The following is a 19,943-nucleotide window of genomic DNA, read 5'->3' on the forward strand; positions in this document are numbered from 1 at the left end:
TGCAGATTCGTTACAATGAGCCAGTGGCTTATTTTAATGAACACTGTGCAAAAATGCTATGTAATGAAATACAGTAGTATTGCAGTATATGGTAGGAACGATCAGACCATGTAGTGTTAATGTACCCTAGAGTTTCCAAGAAATAGCAAAATAAAGAATAAAAAGTTATTAGAAAAACCTAAAAATTCAAATCACCCCCTTTCACTAGAACTTATATAAATATAAATAAATAGTAAAAATCATAAACATGTTAGCTATCGCTGCGTCCCAAAATGTCCGATCTATAAATAATGGTTATTCCCGCCGTTTAGCCCCGGAACGGAAAATAGCGCCCAAAGTCAAAAATACCACTTTTTTGCCATTTTAAAAAATAATCAAGTAATCAAAAGGCCGTACAAATCAAGCATTGAAAACATCATCAAAAGTCGCAAAAATGATACCACACACAGCTCTATACACCAAAGTATGAAATAGTTATTGGTGCCAGAAGTTGGCAAAATGAAGAATTTTTTTTTGCACAGGTTTTAATTTTTGTAACTGTATGAAAACATTATAAAACCTATACAAATTTGGTATCGCCGTTATCAGACCGATCCAAATCGCCATGTAATTTCGGCCGCACAGTGACAGTCGTAAAATCCAAGCCCACAAGAATACAGCGCAATTGTGTTTTTTCAACATTTTCACTACATTTGGATTTTTTTTCCAGCTTACCAGTACACAGCATGGAATATTAAATAGCGTCAATATGAAGTGGAATTTGTTTTGCAGAAAACAAGCCCATACACAGCTCTTTACATAGAAAAATAAAAAAGCTATGGATTTTTGAAGATAGGGAATAAAAAATCAAAATGCAAAAACGAAAAACAGCAATTAACCTTAGATATGGGAGAGGTGTGAGTGTTTTATCACTCTCTAATCAGTGGTTTTCTGTTTTATTTGTTCAAAGTCCGACAGACTGGATATTGTCAAATTGTGTGCTCAATTTATACCTTATTTGAAATCTTAAGCCGCTTCTGGTGGAAAATAAGTTTTAAACAAATTAGAGCGTTGCTTGAACTGTGTTTAGAGCTTGTGAAAATGGTCATCAGCTATCCACAAAACATAAATCTTTGTTTTATTCTCGACCATAGGAATGTCATTTAAAAACATTTACTACTTCCTGGCACAAGTTTTCCAGCAGAAATCCAATTGAAATTCTTTGCCCATTAGAAAGTTTTCTGGTTTTCTTTGGGAAATAATTTCTGGATGACTTGCCAACTCCTGTAGAAGTACAGAATTACATTATTTACTAATATGATTATCTTATGTGCAGAGAGGGTTTTTTACCGTTTTTTTTTTGGCGTGCTTTCTGAACATGACCATGTCTTTATGACTTTTGTATAAATATTTATCAAAACCAATGGTTTTCTAAATTAAAATTACCAAGCGAGATACTACCGTATATACCGGCGTATAAGACGACTTTTGAAGACAGAAAAATCTTCTGTCTTCTCTGGGGTCGTCTTATACGCCGGTAATCGTCTTATACGGTGGCGGTCCCTGTGCATGGAGAGGGCTCACGGGCTGAGCCCTCTCCATAGCCGGTAAGTCTTTGCTGCATATTGCTAGTGTTTGCACAGCGATGGCTGCCGGCAGCCTCAAAAAGACATCGGGGGGAAAATACTCACCCTCCGTTGGCCCCGATGTCCGCGCTGTGCTGTCTTCAGTCTTCTGCGCCGTCTTCTTTCTTCTGCTGGGCGCCGCCATGTCTTTCCCCGGGTCGGCGCCTAGTATGACGTCAGCAGCGGCGCGTCATACTAGGCGCCTGCCGGGGAAGATCAATAGCGGCGCCCAGCAGAAGGAAGAAGACGGAGCGGACATCGGGGGAGCAGCGCCGCACATCGGGGCCACCGGAGGGTGAGTATATAAGTTTTTTTTTTTTTTTAATGCTGGGCAGTGCTGTATACTACCGGGGGCAGTGCTGTATACTACCGGGGGCAGTGCTGTATACTACTGGGGGCAGTGCTGTATACTACTGGGGGCTGTGCTGTATACTACTGGGGGCTGTGCTGTATTCTACTGGGGGCTGTGCTGTATACTACTGGGGGCAGTGCTGTATACTACTGGGGGCAGTGCTGTATACTACTGGGGGCTGTGCTGTATACTACTGGGGGCAGTGCTGTATACTACTGGGGGCTGGGCTGTATACTACTGGGGGCTGTGCTGTATACTACTGGGGGCTGTGCTGTATACTACTGGGGGCAGTGCTGTATACTACTGGGGGCAGTGCTGTATACTACTGGGGGCTGTGCTGTATACTACTGGGGGCGGTGCTGTATACTACTGGGGGCTGTGCTGTATACTACTGGGGGCTGTGCTGTATACTACTGGGGGCTGTGCTGTAATGGTAATATTGTTGTATGCCTTATGTTCATGAGCGACAGTTTTCCTGCTATATACCTGCATGTCATAAGAATTGACATTAAAAAAAGGACCATGGTAAATTCAAATGTTTTTATTTTTCATTTTTACCGGTGTTTTGTATGCGTTGGAAAAGGGGTAGTCTTATACGGCGAATATATCTTAAACTCTATATTTTAAACAGGAAAGTAGGGGTTCGTCTTATACACCAGGTCGTCTTATACTCCGGAATATACGGAACCTTTTAGTAGTAGTTATGAGTCAGAGAGCGGCAAACCATTGCCTTGATGACACCTACCTCTCCCATGCTCCGGGATGCTACTTAAAAGTTTCTGGGATCAACATCAAGGGGAGCGAAGGTAAGTATTTGTAGGGTTTTGTTTTTTTTAAACTGGTTAATTTCCTTTAAGCATAGATCTGGAATCTCCATGCTTGGACAGTGTATTGCTCCATGGTAGCATCCAAATCAGCCACAGCAACTTTTGCAGCCAACATTCAACTCTGCAGATTGCACAGTTTATCCACATCTTTGAGTATTTCACAAACTTGTGGTTTATGAATTACTGTATTTTAGTATTATAATGTTCACCAAATATGTCTTTTCTGCCTTTTGCAGTTTTGTAAATATTGTTCAATGTCACCTAGGAAACATTATTGGGCATTTTATTTGTAAATAGAGGTGTATTGATACATTTTATGCAAATACGCCAAATTCTGTGCAGATCAAATACACACTTTTACAGGTAATCAATCATTAATATCCATCATGACAAACCAGGGACACTTACAATGCCTGGATCCTTCTTCCTTCTAAAATCAACTGATAAAATTATGCCAATAAGCCTGGAGGGATCCTGGGGGTATTACCAGAGCCCATTTGTGTTGCAGATTCACAGGCTGTTACACTGAGTAAGATCTTTTCACCCTCCCACAGTGTGTTGAGCTTCCTCTGCTGCAGCGAGATTACATCAGGCAGTGGGAGGAGAAAGTGCTGTGGGAGCAGGGGGAGATCAGCATGTCATGCTGCAGCACCGATGGGCTCTAGTAACACCCGTTCTGAATTAGTACTTTAATTTTAGAAATGACTTTAAGAAGGAAGGCGGCTATGCATAATCAATAAAAGAAGATAACTACAGTCACAGTGCCTGGATCTATGAGTGAGGCTGCATTCATATGGCCGTTGGGGGTCATATGTACGGCTGACGTATGGGCGCTACATGGACTGCGGCACGGTACCGCTCTGTACCCAAGTAAGAGATAGGACGTAAGAGATGTCCTATCCTTCCCCCTAATACGGCGCCGTGCACCATGTTTCTCTATGGAGAGGGACGGGAGTTCGCAGCACTGAGGTGTACCCGCCGTGCTACGGTACGGTGGGCACACGTTCGCGTGAATTTAGCCTAAGTGTGGCTTCTCCTATGATTTGATTTAATTCACTCAATAAAGGCCCTCTCCCAAGGTTCTTCTGATCAGCAGTTGAACATACTTACATGACTTGACCCTGTATAATCATTACTTTTACAAGCTAATTCATGTACTGATCTTTTAATTTTTGCTATGTTTCCAGTTCCGAATGAATACAGAGAAATATGAAAAACTGTTATCCGAACGTGCTGTACAGTTTCGTGCAATTCAAAAACTGCTATTAACAAGGTTCAAAGATAAGACGCCTGCTCCACTTCACAATCTTGACACTCTTCTGGATGGTACATATAGACAGGTAAACAAAATAGTAACAATGCATAATATTGTGATAATGATATTTAGTGTCTTGTCTGAAGGGCCTGACGATTTTTTAAATTTTAGGGCTATAAAAAACAAATGACTTCACTGATCCTAGACTACTACCAGTGAACAGCCAAAGTCATTTTTTGGTTGAGCATGTGAAGTCAAGGACTAGAAATGGGAGGGGTTAAAAATGGCATTAGTGGGGAATTGGTTAGACATGACATTTTTAACGCACTGTGTTCCGTTATAAAAAAAAATCTTTTTAAGTATATTAAAAGTAGGGGTGTACTTTATATGTTCTAGTTACCAGCTGTAAGCTAATATAGTAGAACTACATGTATTATATAAAATAGGTCTACTAAATGAATGGCATGCTCTTTTAAAAGACAGAAATTAAAGGGAGTGTACCACCTTAACAGAGTGTTAAAATCTGCTGGCAGCATACTGTACAATAATGTACCGTATATATATAAACCAACCCAAGTACACAAAAAACTGGGAAAACTTATTGGGGAAGATTTATCATTAGTCCATGTTTGAGGTATCCGAGAATTTCCTGTGAAAAAGCATCACAAAAAGGCAGATATTGAGAAGATGTTAAACATACGTGTGACTGGTGCAGTCTATTCACATAGAGCTGATACACAGCGGATACTCACATCAGAAGGCATTTAACATTGCACATACACCGGAATATAAATCCAACTGTTGGAAACCTGCCAGTCTAACACATAGACAACTGCTCAAAATACTGCCTAGGGTGGGAAATTCATAATGAAATGTCCAACAGCAACCTCCGCCCACTAACAAAATGTTCAGCAGCAGCCTCCCCTTACTGATGAAAAGTCCAGCCATGCTCCCTCATTAATGAAATGTTCAGCAGCAGCCTTCCCTCACTAATGAAATGTCCAGCAGCAGCCTTCCCTAACTCATTAATGAAAAACCAAAAAAAACAACAACAGGCAAAGTTTTTTGAAATGCATCCAAACCAAAGTCCAACCCCTGGGACTACCCCAGGATTTTGTCAGGGTTCAAGAGTAAGTTATAACACACAATTATATTGTAATGCAAATGCTTAGAAAAGGCAGAGAGGCCGATATGCAGTGCAGATGTAATGGGCTTCTGCAATCTGTCTTTAACTGAGGTTCCTGGTGACAGGGTCCCTTAAAATAGTCACATGATGTATTATGTTCTGTTTTTATCCTTTTTATTTTCCTGAACTGTTATTGTATGCACTGTTATTATATTGCATTGTATGTACATATCTGTTTATTTTATTACTTTTTTAAGATAAATCCTTTGTTTGTAAGAACCCTTCTTTCTGGATATTAAATCTTTGAGAGCCGCCTTTTGTTCAAATGATACCCTGAACTCAGAAGGAGCATTACCTGAATTGATGGTTTAACTAATTAATGTTATGGGGTATTTGGGCATTGTTTAATACAAGCTATCTCGTCAGCCTTTAACGAGTGGTGGCAGCTAAAATCGCTTAGGTTTTTTTTAGGAATGAGAACTGTGGACGGTCCAGTGTGACCAGGAGGGCTTCCTTTGTGAACCCGTGAACCGAACACAAGGGTTTTGTTTCACAGCTCCACAGCGATGATCTGTGACTATGACAGCCTCAGGTCTTTGTAAGACCTGAAGCTGTATAGCATCTGATCATTCCTTACACTGTGGTTTTCATTTTTGTAAATACTTGAAATATTATAAAACCTGTATAAATGTGGTATCCCTGTGTTCGTACTGATCCAATAAATAAAAGAAAAATGTCATTTAGGGCGCACAAGCCCAACAGAAAATGGCACAAATATTTTCACCAATTTCACTGCATTCTGATTTTTTTCTCGCTTCCCAGTACATGGCATGGAATATTAAATATTGTCACTATGAATTGCAATTTGTTTCGCCAAATAGAAGCCCTCACACAGCTCTTTACATGAAAAAATAAAAAAGTTGTAGGTTTTTGAAGGTGTGGAGTGAAAAATGAAAACTCAAAAACAAAAAGGGACCTGGTAGTTAAGGGATTTACTTGATGCCTTAAAGCACAACTCTTATTTTTTTCAATAGCTCTTGGGATGTAGTACAACTTTGCATATTATCGATATTAACTATGTGCAGCAGTTTCTTTACTATCCTCCTCAGTTTAGTCTGGCTCTGCAGATTTCTCCTGTAATTCCAAAGTAGCAGTTTAGAGATGCAGTTAGTGTGCTCAGTACTGTGGATGCAGTGTCTTTGCAGCCCCTTACCCTACCTTCTGCTTTCCAGACACTTTGCGAACATCAAATAAACTTTTAGTCACTAGTGCTTACACAGAACATACTATACACTTCATGGAACTGTTTCACTGCTGGTTTCTACTACTTATTGCATGCTGCATGTTCCTCCGTGTGATAAAAGCTGCCATGGTAGTCAACATATAGATCATGTATATATACTATGCAGTGTTCAGTGGATTAACTGCTTAGTTACTTAAAAGAAGCAGCTTCACAGGCAGTTAGACTGTGTCACTCTCGCCCTCTGATCCCTCATCACTTCACTCCTCAGAGGAAGTTTCAGCGCACAGTGGAAGAAAGAATTGCTCTTTGCACATTGTTAAAGACTTTGAATCTGAGACATGGAGGGCCTCTGGTAACACCCTCAGGAGCCCTTCAATGCTCATTAGCATAATTTTAAGTTATTTTTTAGAAGTAGTGCCTGACAAATATAAGATGATTACCACAGTCACAGTGTCTGGATCTTATGAGTAAGTAAGTTTATCATACTTTCTTTTAGTCATGGGAACTGTAGTCTGCCTAAATTCTTTAGGGCAAGACAGAAAGAGTTTAGTCTCTGCCCACTTCACTGCTGCTGAGAAAGTTTTTTGACAAGTCGCTTCATGACAGAAAATTCCATTACTATGGAAAGAAAATGATGTGTAACACAATATGGTCATCATTCTATTTGGTTAAGAGGGGGAATCACCTATGACAATTTGGTAATAATGATTATAAGATCGGAGTTATGTTTTAATGGTGGCACTTAAGATGCCCTAACAAATGCACTGACAGGAAACCTATATATACCTATAAACCAGAAACCCTGTTTATATTTGGAGCCTTCATGATAGACTCCAGATCACACTGTACATGTATTATGTGTTTGCAACACATCAAGTCCCTTAACCTTCGAGACAGATGGCAAAAGGATAGAAGTTGGGCCCCAAGCGATCATGCTATTCTCACCTAGCCCTTATACATGTGATAAACATTTTTTAGGAGATAGCCCCTTTTACGGTTCATGCAAAAAGCAAGATAAGGGCTTTATGCAGACAACAGAAGCAACAGGAGTATAATCAAGTTATGATCTTTGCATTGAGGTACACAGCCAGGGAAATATATTACTGTATGTAAGATTTTTCATACTGAAAGCAATATCTAATTGTTTTCCTATGCTAATGGAATAGGATTAAATGGCCAAGCCTACGATAGTAGCCAGCAATCTCAAGAAATGTCTTGACTTTTTTGTAAGCTGTCTTGGCCAATTCTTTACTGACTCCATTGTTGATTTGGGCTTTATTACTCCTTTATTACTTACTTTTAGACTCCTCAATTACACATAACACAAGCATGCATTTAACATTTTTCTTACTACACCTCCCTAAATGCCTCTGGTATTCTATAGGCTTTGAGATTTAATTTCGGTTTTACTTTTAGGTTCCATCTCTACATGGTGCATTATTAAATGTGTGTGCCCTGGCAGCTCAGAGAAATTACATTGATTTCTCTGCAGGAACTCTTTTCCCTCTTGTGGTTGGGGCACTGACAGGGTCTCATTAATACAAACTGGAGGGATTGGTGACACCCACTTTTGCATTTAAGCCACCAAAGCTTCCCTCTGGTTCCAGGGCTTAATCATTTTACATGGTAGCTTTAAAATCTCTTCCTTCTTTCAGGTTGGTGCACTTTCTTGTTTGCAGGTCCTATTTTTTTCCTCAAGTTCATATGGGCCTTTCCACTTGACTAAGAACTTACTCTCCACCATGGGCACCAAAATAAGGACTCTATCCCCTGGGTTAAATTTTCTGATTCTATCAGAACAATTGTAAATTCTGCTTTGGGCTTCTTGCACTTTGTGATGATGATCTTTTACAAACAGCATAACTGTTGCAATACGGTCTTGCACTTGAGCTACATGCTCTGATGAACCAGTCTAGGACCACCCTCTTCACAATCTGTGCAGGGGAACAGGAGTCTGGTTCCAGCAATTTCTTTACGCGGTGTATAAGGTCGTAGATCTCTAACCTGGCAGGCTTGTCCAAAGAAACTCCAAGAATGACAGTGGTCACCCCCAGCCGAGAAAGAATTTCCGCTTTCAGCATCCTTCTGGCAGAGGTTAGAATATGCTTTATGAGGTTCTCTTTATGAGGTTCTCTTGTTCTCTTGTTGCTGCATCTTGAACTGCACCAGATGCCTCAGTATCTCCTCCATTTTGCGGGTGTGATCTTGTTGTCAGGCTCTTGGGACAGTGGACCCACTGGACCACTGTGGTGGATGACGTAAGCCGATACCTGGGAACAGAATCTAAGTGGCACCCGGTTTTCATGAGCCTGTCGCAAAGCGGGTTGGCGTGGTACCACCAGGTCGTTCCACATGTATGACTTTGTCCGCGGTGGCACACAAGGCGAAGGTGCAAAGACGTTAGGCAGAACCGTGGTCGGGGGCAGGCAGGAGGTCGAGACAGGGAGCACTGGATCAACGTCAGGAAGAAAGCAGGAGGTCAGGACAGGCAGCACTGAGCCAAGGTCATAAATGGAACCGGGGTCACAACGCGTAATCAGCAAACAGGCACTCGTCAACGACACAAGCCTTCTCAGAGGCATTTAGCACAAAGATCCGGCAGGGTGTGCAGGGAGAAAATGGTTTATATAGCATTCTGGGGAAATGGTCAGCGCCAATTAACGGCGCGCTAGCCCTTTAAATCCTCTGAAGCCGGCGCACGCACCCTAGGTGCTGAGAGTGCACTTAGAGCGGAGACAGGAACAGGGGCAGCTAACAGGTGCGGGCACTGCGCTAGGGAGGGGAAAGGGGCACGGGTGAGCCCCCAACCCGAGATATGGGTCGCAGGAGCACCCCTGACACTTGTATGGTGACATCAGACTTCACCCATTGTGTGGACATTGTTTTTGGGGAGAAAACAGGGCTGTACGGTTGTATGCTGAGTCTTAGCATCTCACTGCTGTCATTTTTAAAAAAGTTTTTTCCCATGATACTGTTCCATTGATGAAATCTGTATCCTTATCAATAAAAGATCTCAACGCTACATCCTACTAGATCCACTGCATCTTCTGGTAGAGCTCTAGCCTTTAGCCTCTAGCCATTAGCCTTGTTTTTTTTCCCTTAAGGCACAACTAATTGGCCAACCAGTGTTGCCTTCTGGTGAGTCCCCTTACTAGGGATAGACACTGCAACCCCTGAAAAGAAAGTGTATGAGTAGGGACCTACTCCTCCACACTTTTTTTATCCAGTCATTGGGCCAGATTGGACAGTTCTCTGTCCTACTTTTCTCTGAAAAGAACATCTCTGGAGCTTGCACAGTGTTTAAGAAGTGTTCGTACCAATTTTCTGTTGCGGCTGCACTGTGCCAACAAGACAGAAAAACTACTATCAAATAAGCCACTACTAAATTGCTAAGCTTCAATCTAGCAAAGTTGTTGTCATAATTGTATATTTCTGTCTTCCAACATACTAAGGATGTTGAAAACTGCATTTAGTCAATGCCAATCATTCCAGCTGAAATAATTATCCTGGGTATTATGTTAAATCCCCACAGACAGCAATGACTAATTTTCTCTTTCTTCCTCTTCTTGTATTGGACTGTTGTACAAAAGATCAAACGTCTGACTTCACTTTCAAGGGGGATGGTGTCAGGTTGATATGTACAATGTCAACTGTTCATTCCATCTTTTTAATGAATATGGGCATATTAATTCAGTCCAAATACTTCAGAATTTTTGCTTTATTAATTGAATTTAAAGTATTATTAAATTTAATAATTTTTTTTTCTGATGTTTTGCCACTCAGAATCTATTTTTACCTTACATTGTGTGTATGGTAAAGTAAGTCCAGCCAATAATCACCGCTCTTACATACTGTATATGTTAGACACACCCAGTATTGAGTGGAAGAAATTGTTAGTCTATATTAAACTAAATTTAGTCCATTTCTAAAATAAAAATAGGTACTGTATATACTTTCGTATAAGCAGACCCGAGTATAAGCCGAGATGCTTAATTTTACCACAAAATACTGGGAAACGTCAGCTGAAGGCAGAATGTAGAAGAAGCTGCAGAAGACTTTAACTTTGCAGAAGTACATGCACCCTCTGCATCTGTAGCTGAACATGGGAAAGTGTGATGGAATAATGCTGTACATATTATAACATATTTTGGTAAAATTACTACTTATTTAAAAAACTTTCATTAGAAAAATGGCAAAAAAGCGTATTTTTTCACATTTGTAGGAAAAAAATAAGTAATATGTAATAAAAAAAAATTATGACGTATCAAAGTCTCACATGCCATGAGAAAACTAAGTAAAAATTGTTATGATATGTAAAGCTTTTCCAGAGATATTATTATTTAAAGAAGGGCATAGCAGAACATCAATAATTGACCTGGACATTCAGGCACCAAAGAACATAGGTCATGATGAGGTTAAAGTGCAAGATATGGGTTTGGGTAACACAATATCATGGATGGTGTAGCCAGTGCTCTGAAACAAGTTATTCTACGAGCTTTAAAGCCTTAACTGTTATTCAAAACTTTTAAATCTTTGGAAAGTTCATCGGCCTCCCTTTAGTCTATGTCTATGTAGTATATGTTAAAAAAAAAAAAGATACAAAACAGTACCTATATTAAATCTATGTGCTTGTGGTGCATGCTCTACAAACCCTACAAACATAGGAATGTAGAGAGGAGGCAGCACTCATTGATTCAGTTCACCAATGTTTTGGCTATATCAGCCTTTTATAAGCTTGACATTTTCATATTCTTGCTTTCAGTTCAGTTTTTGTTTACAATGTAACGTTAGATAAAAATGTATGCATGTTGTCTGGAAAAGTATTTTGATGTTTCCTAGAATGTATAAAGCCAGTTTCCAGTCCATAAGAGTGTTTATAATATAAAAGCAACAACAATATAATATAGATAGTTTATTTAAACTTTAACAAAAATGCACTAATGGTCAAAAATGATCTCTGTATAACAGAAGATGTTGCTTTAAAGAGTTAATCCATAGCCTGCTTATCTGTCTGATTTGGACGGACCTCAAAAAGTGCTTCAAAGGTGTAGTATGGTTGTGTAGGAGCAATGTCAGATGCCACAGCCACATTATTATGGTCTTTGCCAATAATATCCACAAGTGACAGAAAGATTTTTAACTCCTTATCACCGACACTAGTTTTCAGCTCAATGACCAGACTCGATTTTTCAAATCTGACATGTCTCACGATAATTGGTTCCAACTTCGGAACGCTTTAACATATCCGGGTGATTTTGAGAATGTTTTCTCGTGACACATTGTACTTCATGTTAGTTATAAAATTTAAATGATAAGTTTTGCGTTTCGTTCTGAAAAAAAGTGAAAATTTGGCAAAAGTTTGTAAAAATTCTTCATTTTCCAAGTTTGAAATGTTCTGGTTTCCAGACAAGATGTAAAACTACCCAAAAAGTTTGATAATTAACATTTACAGAATATCTGATTTATGTTGGGATGATATTTTATGCATCGTGTCATTTTTCTAGGATGTTATGAGGCGCAGAACTTTAGGTGCGATTTTTCTTATTTTCATGAAAATTGCCAAAACTCACATTTTGAGGGACAACTCAGCTTTCAAGTGACTTTGAGAGGCCTAAATAATAGTAAAACCCCATAAATTACCCCACTATAGAAAGTTCATCCCTCAACATATGTAAAACAACTTCTATTAAGTCTGTTAACCCTTTAAGTGTTTCACATGGGTTAAAAAATATGGACCTGCGATTTAGAAATTATAGAATTTTTTTGGAAAATACATTCATTTAGGCCAAAACTGACATTTTCAGAATAAATTAAATGATGAAACGCACTGCAATGCTTGATGCCCAATTCCTCCCGAGTTTACTGATACCCCATATGTGGTGGTAAACTTCTGTACGGGCGCACGGCCGAGTATAGAATGAATGGAGGCGCCATTCACAGAAGATTTATATTGTCACATTGTACGACCTATAAATTTTTATTTTTTTTGGTAATGCGAACATATGAGGGCTTATTATGTACGGGATGAGATACAATGTATAGATAATTTATTTTGGGAGTCTAAAGCTTATTCATGAGATTTTATTAACTATTTCAAGGGGAACACAAATAAAATCAACAATTTTTATTTTGGATTGTTAGCATTTTTTTTCCCCGCTCACCGTAACGTAAAAATAATATTTTATCTTTATTCTCTGGTTCACTACGATTGCGGTGATACCTCATTTATATAGTTTTTCTTAGTTTTGCTCAACTTTCCTGAGCAAAACCAATATTGGAGAAAATAGCATTGTTTTTACTATTGACAACTTTTCAGGGCCATAACTTTTGTATTTTTCTGTTGTCAGATCTGGTTGAGGGCTTATTTTTTGCGAAAACAGTTGTTCTTTTCAGTCGTATCATATTAGGGAACGTAACTTTTTTTGATCACTTTTTAGAACATTTTTTGTGATGGTGTTTGATGGAAAATTGTATGATATGGGAAGTTTTTCGAGTTTTTTTTTATGTAGTTCACCGAGCGGGTTCAATATTGATTTAGATTTATTGTACAGATTAATACGGACGCGGCGATACCAAATATGTACGTGTTTTGTGTTTTATTTACTTTATTTGCATTTTATGTGTTACTGGGGAGATTATGGGACTTTTATTTTATTTATTTATTTAATTATATTATAAAAAGATTAATTTTTTTTTTTTTTTTACTTTTTTTTTACATTTTCTACTTCTTGGCTTGAATAAGCGATCATCCGATCGCTTATTCAAGCCTTTACACTGCAATACACTTGTATTGCAGTGTATAGTGAAAGTAACTGAGCATGCTGACCATGCTCAGTTACATACAGCCGGGTCCTGCCAGGAGGCGGAACCCGGCACAGAGAGGAGCCGACAGCCCCGGGTCACTCGTCGGAACCCGGGGCTGAGGCAGGAGGGATCGGATCCCCCGGTAAGCACACCGGGGGGTCTGATCCACGGGGGACACACTTGCACGCCGCGGTCATGCTTGATTTTCTGGATGATGGCACCACACTAGGCCTTGAAAGAAACATGATCCGGAAGGTGTTAAGCTGCTTGACAAAAACAGTTGTTGATAGGGTCAATTTCTGCAGAGTGGTTATAAATCATAATACACTGCTAAATATCCATGAAGTCCTAACCTTAACAAAAGCCAAGTGTAATACTGAAATGAAAAATATTACATTCAGCTAGAAACACTACAAAAAATACAATAATAAAAACAATGTAGGAGGTAAAATTGAACACTGATATATTTGAATACATCATGTTAAGGAGACTGAACCTTTTTTTATTAAACACTAGCGTGGGAAGCGTGTTAACAGTGAGATGCTTTTGATGTGAGCAGTGGGAACGGATAAATCTTTAGAAAAAGAAAATTTGACCCACCACTACATCAGAGCTATCAAATCTGTAATAAAAAGAGATTTCACAATCGCACCATTCCCACTATTGAACCCCCTTCCCGCAGTAATGAAAGTCTATTCTTTTTTGGTTATTGTTTTCAGAAGATCTCATAAATCTATACACATGGGGATTTCTTTCAGTGCTTGATTGTTCATTTAGTTTGATATGACAAAAGCACTGGCAGGTGCGTATAAATCTTTTGCATTGTACATTTATTAAACAGGTGGTAAGCATAAGAGCAGCAGTGATGGGATTTATTTCAGAGATGAGGGAAATCAAATGGAATCCATATCTTCCTTGTATCCAAATTGTAGATTTTTGGTTGGTGGACTTGTATGCTTTTGTCTTTAGGCATAGAAAACCTTCTCGAGCAAGTTAAGTTTGTATCTGTTGAGAACAATATTTATTTTCAGAACTATCAATAGGTGTTTTCCTCAACTTTCAGCATTTAATTCCAGCAGAAAATAGGAATATGTATTTTCACTGGAAGGTTAGGGATGTGCTGCTCATGGGTAACTGAGACATTCTCTTGTTGTATGGTTTAGAAAAACTTGCATTAGATTTTCTGTTATCAAGAGTTTCAGCCCATGTCAAGAGTAAACTACTGACTGCCACTATTTAATTGGTACCCCTTTGTCCCAGATTTATTTTAATAATTAAATTCACAAAGCACTTGTACACAGTGTTGAAGTAAGGCCAGATTAAAATGTGCAAATCGCACATTGTAATGAATGGGTTAAAACGAGACAGCCTCGGGTATTCGGAAGACCCAAGGCTGTCATAGCGACCCATCGCTACTCCGCGATGACAACACGACAATATGCAGCAAAGACTTACCAGCTATGAAGAGGGCTCAGCCCATGAGCCCTCTCCATGTGCCCACCATTGCGTGCACACATAAATCACACACATTTATACACTTACAAATACACACATCTAAACCTGTACACACATACATACAGGTATATACTTGTACATTTATGTACACTCGTACATGCAGCATATACACACAGTAAATACAGACATACTGCATATACATACACATAAAACATATACACACATATGTACAATGTATACAGCATATACACAAACACCACATACACTTACACAGAACATACACAAGAACCATATACACTCATACAGCACATACAGAAAGTGCACATAAACTCACACTCACACAACACTTACACTCATCTTGCCCCAGCTGTTGTTATGCCCCTGGCCATAGTGAACAGCATATAGAAATGATGTGGTCATAAGATAAATTATGAGAGAGACTCTAAAATTCTTCTGCTATTCTGATATAAACACAGGCCCCTGTGTTTATATCACTTTTAGAGATGAGCAAGCACTAAAATGCTCGAGTGCTCGTTACTCTGGTCGAACTTTTCCCGATGCTCGATTGGTTGTATCGAATAACGAACCCCATTGAAGTCAATGGGAGACTCAAGCATTTTTCACTGAAAGAACACATTGAAAGAACACAGTGAAGAACACATTGCAGATGTTTGCAGATGTTTTCACTGAAAGAACACATTGAAAGAACACAGTGAAGAACACATTGCAGATGTTCGGAACATCTGCTAACTTATCGGAAGAAGAACGTGTTCTTCACAATAGTATATGAAGAACAATATGTGTGAAGAACACATTGCAGATGTTTCCCGCTCCAGCCCCTGCTCCGCTCCTCCATGCCTGCATCGTGATGCCCGCTCATCCATGCCCGCTCCGTGATGCCCGCTCCGCTCCTCCATGCCCGCTCCAGTCCTCGCTCTGCTCCACTTCAGCCTCCGCTCCTGCATGCCTGATCCAGCGTCGGCGCTCGTGTCTTTGGCTAAGTTAGCAGATGTTCGGATGTTCGGAAAATCTGCAATTTGTTCTTCACTGTGTTCTTCACTTAAATGATCCTGTGTTCACTGTTTTAATTGTATTCTTCACTTTTCTTCACAGTCTTTTCTTAATTAAATGCTCGATCTCGAGCAAGGGAAATACGAGCCGTTCCGCGCACTCTAATACTCGAACGAGCATTAAGCTCGGACGAGTATACTCGCTCATCTCTAATCACTTTGTAACCTGCAGGTTTTGATTGAATCAATGTGAGGTGCTTTGATACATTTGCAAAGTTCCAGAGATACTACAGTAGAAACCTTCCACATATACTCACATTTTAGAAACTTCCTCAAAAAAGTTATCGAGACATAGTGTCATTTTGTAATTTCATTTGTTAATTTATTTAGTTCACTATGTACAGGCAGTCCCCGGGTTACGTACAAGATAGGGTCTGGAGGTTTGTTCTTAAGTTGAATTTGTATGTAAGTCGAAACTGTATATTTTATAATTGTAGACCCAGACAAAAAAAAATTTGGACCCAGTGACATATGGAGTTTAAACATTTTTTGCTGTAATGGGACCAAGGATTATCAATAAAGCTTTATTATAGACACTTTACAGCTGATCATTGCTGCCTGGGACTATAGTAAAGCATTCAGAAAGCTCCACCAGAGGTTAGAGGGGTCTGTCTGTAACTATGGGTTGTCTGTAAGTCGAGTGTCCTTAAGTAGGGGACCGCCTGTATATGTAAATAGTGCAAAAAATATTTTAACTTCTTGTGTTATTTTTTGTTGCTTTTTGTTGTTTTCAAGTTACTGTACACTAAATGATGGTATAAAACAAGTTTTAATAAAAAACTTTGCGCACCTCAACTTTGCTCTCAGGCTGTCTCCACACGCGGCAAGTGGAATCTTTATAACACCTTCCTCTTAGAGCCGCGGTCGGTGCTGGCACCGATTATTGCAGTTGACCTGGTAAGTACCATGGTCGAACATGACCGTGGCACATACCAGCGTTTCCGTTGGGCGCTGTCATCTTTGATGGCTTATTGGTCCCTACAGTGACATCATCAGCAATAAAATTACACTATACTGAAAAACAGTAGAATTCAGTATATTGTACGAGCGATCAGACGCCCCAGGGTTACCCAAGTACCCAAAGGGGCCTGAAATAACATTAAAATACAGCCCTGTTTGTAAAATCTGCTTCAGCTTCTCATGAAGTGGGAGGGCACTTTCTGGTTGTGACAACTAAGGGCACCGAGGCCAGAGCAGCTTTTCCTCCCTTCTCATAATGCTGACCTCCCTTGCCATGTATTAGCACTAGCAGCCCAGCGAATCAGGAATCATAATCTCAGCCCAACAACTCCGCTCATTGTTGCTCTCCTCAGTGTTGCTCAGCTGCTTGTACAGACACAGCAGAGAAGACACAGCACTAAGAGCAAACTGATCACTGGATCCTCACATCCTATACTGAACATACAGTAATTTACTTAATAAAGTCTGCTAATTGTGTCCCCAGTACAGATATGAATCTTGCCTAACAGATAAATTCAAGGTCCGTTTTACATCCTCACATGTATAGAAACATGGATTACAGTTACAGTAACCTATACACACGGATTATTACACTCACACATATACACCTATGCAGTGTTTAACAGATAGAGATTGTATTAAGACACAGACATGTCTCCCTATCAGCTATACACACTGCCTGCTAGATTGGTGTGTCAGCCAGGCTGTTCAGTAGATGCCATCACTCTCCCCTCTTTCCAGGAAAGTGGGGCAAGGAGTACAGAGTGTGATAACAGTACTAGATTCTTTATTAAATTGTGTAGCTGCGAGTGAGGAGGTGGATCGTATGTGGGAAAATGAGAGCAGACTGTAAACAGGACAGGACCAAATTAACACACTAGAAAACATCAGTTCACCAACCGGGTGCACATAGCAAAGGGACAGTAATCTCTATGTCCCACCAGAGTAGACTAACAACACCTCAGAAGAAAGGTTGTCACTCCAACGTCTTTGCAAAATAGACATCCAGCTTTTTATGTCATGTGGACAGCATTGAAAGCAGTACATAGCAAGCAATCTGGCTCATTTGGACCTTGATGGCCAGGAGGGTCAGATTACTTGCTGTGTACTACTTTTTATGCTGTCTTTGTGATGAATAAAGCTGGATGCCGATTTTGCAAAAGCTTTGGAGTGATGAGCTTTCTTCATAGGTGCTGTTGACAGGACGAGCAGACAGCCTCAATTCCTGCCTGTTGAAGATGCTGCTTCCTTACTGAGCAGACACAGAAGTGAGGACATTGCATAACCCCTTCGCCTTCACCTGTTGCTTACCCTGGGGACTGTAGCCTGCATCTCCTGTTGCACAAAATGGTTTGGGACTGAGACAATAAGCAGAGGTGACGAATATATATATGAAAAATGTTACTTTTCAACTATTGCAGTTATTGAAAAAACATAGTAAATTTTACAGTTACACTTTAACATATTAGCTATCCCTGTTTCAGGAAATGCTTTTAAAATATAAATATCCCATGCATTGAAAGTTGTAATGGGAAAATGTGCGCTTTTTAACACTTTTTGGGCGTTTTGTCACCCATAACATTTAAAAAAAAAAATAATCCAAAGTTTGCATACCATTGCCCAACTGTTATCAATATAACAGGATCTATGAGTAAGTGTCCCTGGTTTATGATGCTTGGTTTTGATGGTAGATTTCTGCTATCTGAATTGAAAAGGCTACACCTACAGTGTATGTTAGGTTAGAAGATGTATGTGACTACAATCTTCTATTATGATAGATTTAATTTTATTTGAAAGAACAAAAGGTCATATGGCACAAATGGACTTAAAGTGGTTTTATGAACAAATAACCTATTAATTGCCTATCCTTAGGGGCAGATGCACACTGTCAGCCATCAGTCCTTGATCACGGAACATGATACACTGCGTGGGACGGAACTCCATGCATCATATCAAAATATTAAATGATGCCCCCGGCATTTTGGGGAAGTAGGAAGTCTGTGCATCATATATTGAATTCTGTCCATCATATATCGAATTTTGTCCCCGGAAGTGTGGTCAGTCCATGACAAGGCATTATTAATGTTCTGTTATCATGGAGTGATAACTGATAGTGTGAATCTGCCCTTAGGGTAGGTCATTAGTAGTTGAATGCCGGGGATGTGACAGCCAGTACCCCAGGCGATCACCTTTGGGAAGACATCTCTGTTCATAGTGTATGGAAGAATTGCAGGCATAACTCTTAGAGAACTTCTTTTAAGATGGAGGTTTTGGTTAGATGGTTTACAGTAACTTATTTTATCATGAAAAAAAAAAAATATTTCTTAGCATATAAAAAACTGTTTACAGGTTCATCATCTGGGTTCAGGTTGTAACCTGTTTTTTTAGAAAAGTAAATACTTATTTCTTAACGTACATGTTTTTTAAATGTTTTTCTTTTAAGTTCCTTTTTGGCCAAAAGAGCAGTATTTGAAATAGTAGGGAAGAGAAAGCCAAATTGTTAAAATTTCAGAAGTTGCCCTTGCTTAGTCTTCCTGGATAAGTGGAGGCTGGAAGAATGCTTTCGCCATGTGTGGGCCGCAATCATGCCAACTGGCTGGAGGAAAATAAGGGGTATTCTTTATTTTGCTAACTATTTGCTGACGGCTTTATTTAGATTTTATCTGCAGCCACAAAAACCTGAAGTTTCTTTTTGTGTAAATACTTCTAATTTGAGCTGCTGACCACCCAATGATAGTTCCTTCCTGGGCAAGTAGCTGGTTTAAACAGGTGCTGTTCTCTCTATGCTTTCCAATAAAACTGTCAGTGGTATTTTTCCCTTAAAATATATTGCAGTTCTTTATTTTGAGTTATTGTAGCAGTAATTCTTTTTAAAATTCATTCGCCAGCATAAAATTTATGAAGATGTAGTAAAAGTTAGAACATTACATTAATCATTCCAATAAAACCCTCTAAAAACAATTAGTGGGTAGATTTTGTATCTATACCAATCTGAATAGCAGAGGAAACAGTCAGCTGATTGGATATAAGCTTTAGTTCCTGTAACTACAATCTAAAATATTTCATTATACCAAAGCAACAATTTCACTGACATGCCTGTCTAATTTCTCTAAAGCAGTTTATTACATGTAAAATTTTGACAGCATTTGTAAAGTACAGTCATTTATAAATGGAAGGTTAAAGTAGATTTCTAGGAACTCAAAGATTTTTGCCCACCAGCCTGGAGCCTGCAGCAAGTCTCTGTTGA

The 19,943-nt window shown here is 39.3% G+C and overlaps 1 protein-coding gene across 5 annotated transcripts in view; it reads left to right on the forward strand.

The window, feature by feature from the left end:
- The window catches only part of BBS9 (Bardet-Biedl syndrome 9), a 271,289-nt gene that overhangs the window by 142,552 nt on the left and 108,794 nt on the right, over window positions 1–19,943 (forward strand). For all 5 annotated transcript variants that reach the window (XM_072153261.1, XM_072153264.1, XM_072153263.1 and 2 more), the window contains one exon: window positions 3,971–4,123. In XM_072153261.1, the coding sequence (XP_072009362.1) occupies window positions 3,971–4,123 (153 nt within the window). The remainder of the gene's footprint in view (window positions 1–3,970; window positions 4,124–19,943) is intronic.

Source organism: Engystomops pustulosus, chromosome 5 (genome assembly GCF_040894005.1).
Source record: "Engystomops pustulosus chromosome 5, aEngPut4.maternal, whole genome shotgun sequence".
Taxonomy (NCBI): domain Eukaryota; kingdom Metazoa; phylum Chordata; class Amphibia; order Anura; family Leptodactylidae; genus Engystomops; species Engystomops pustulosus.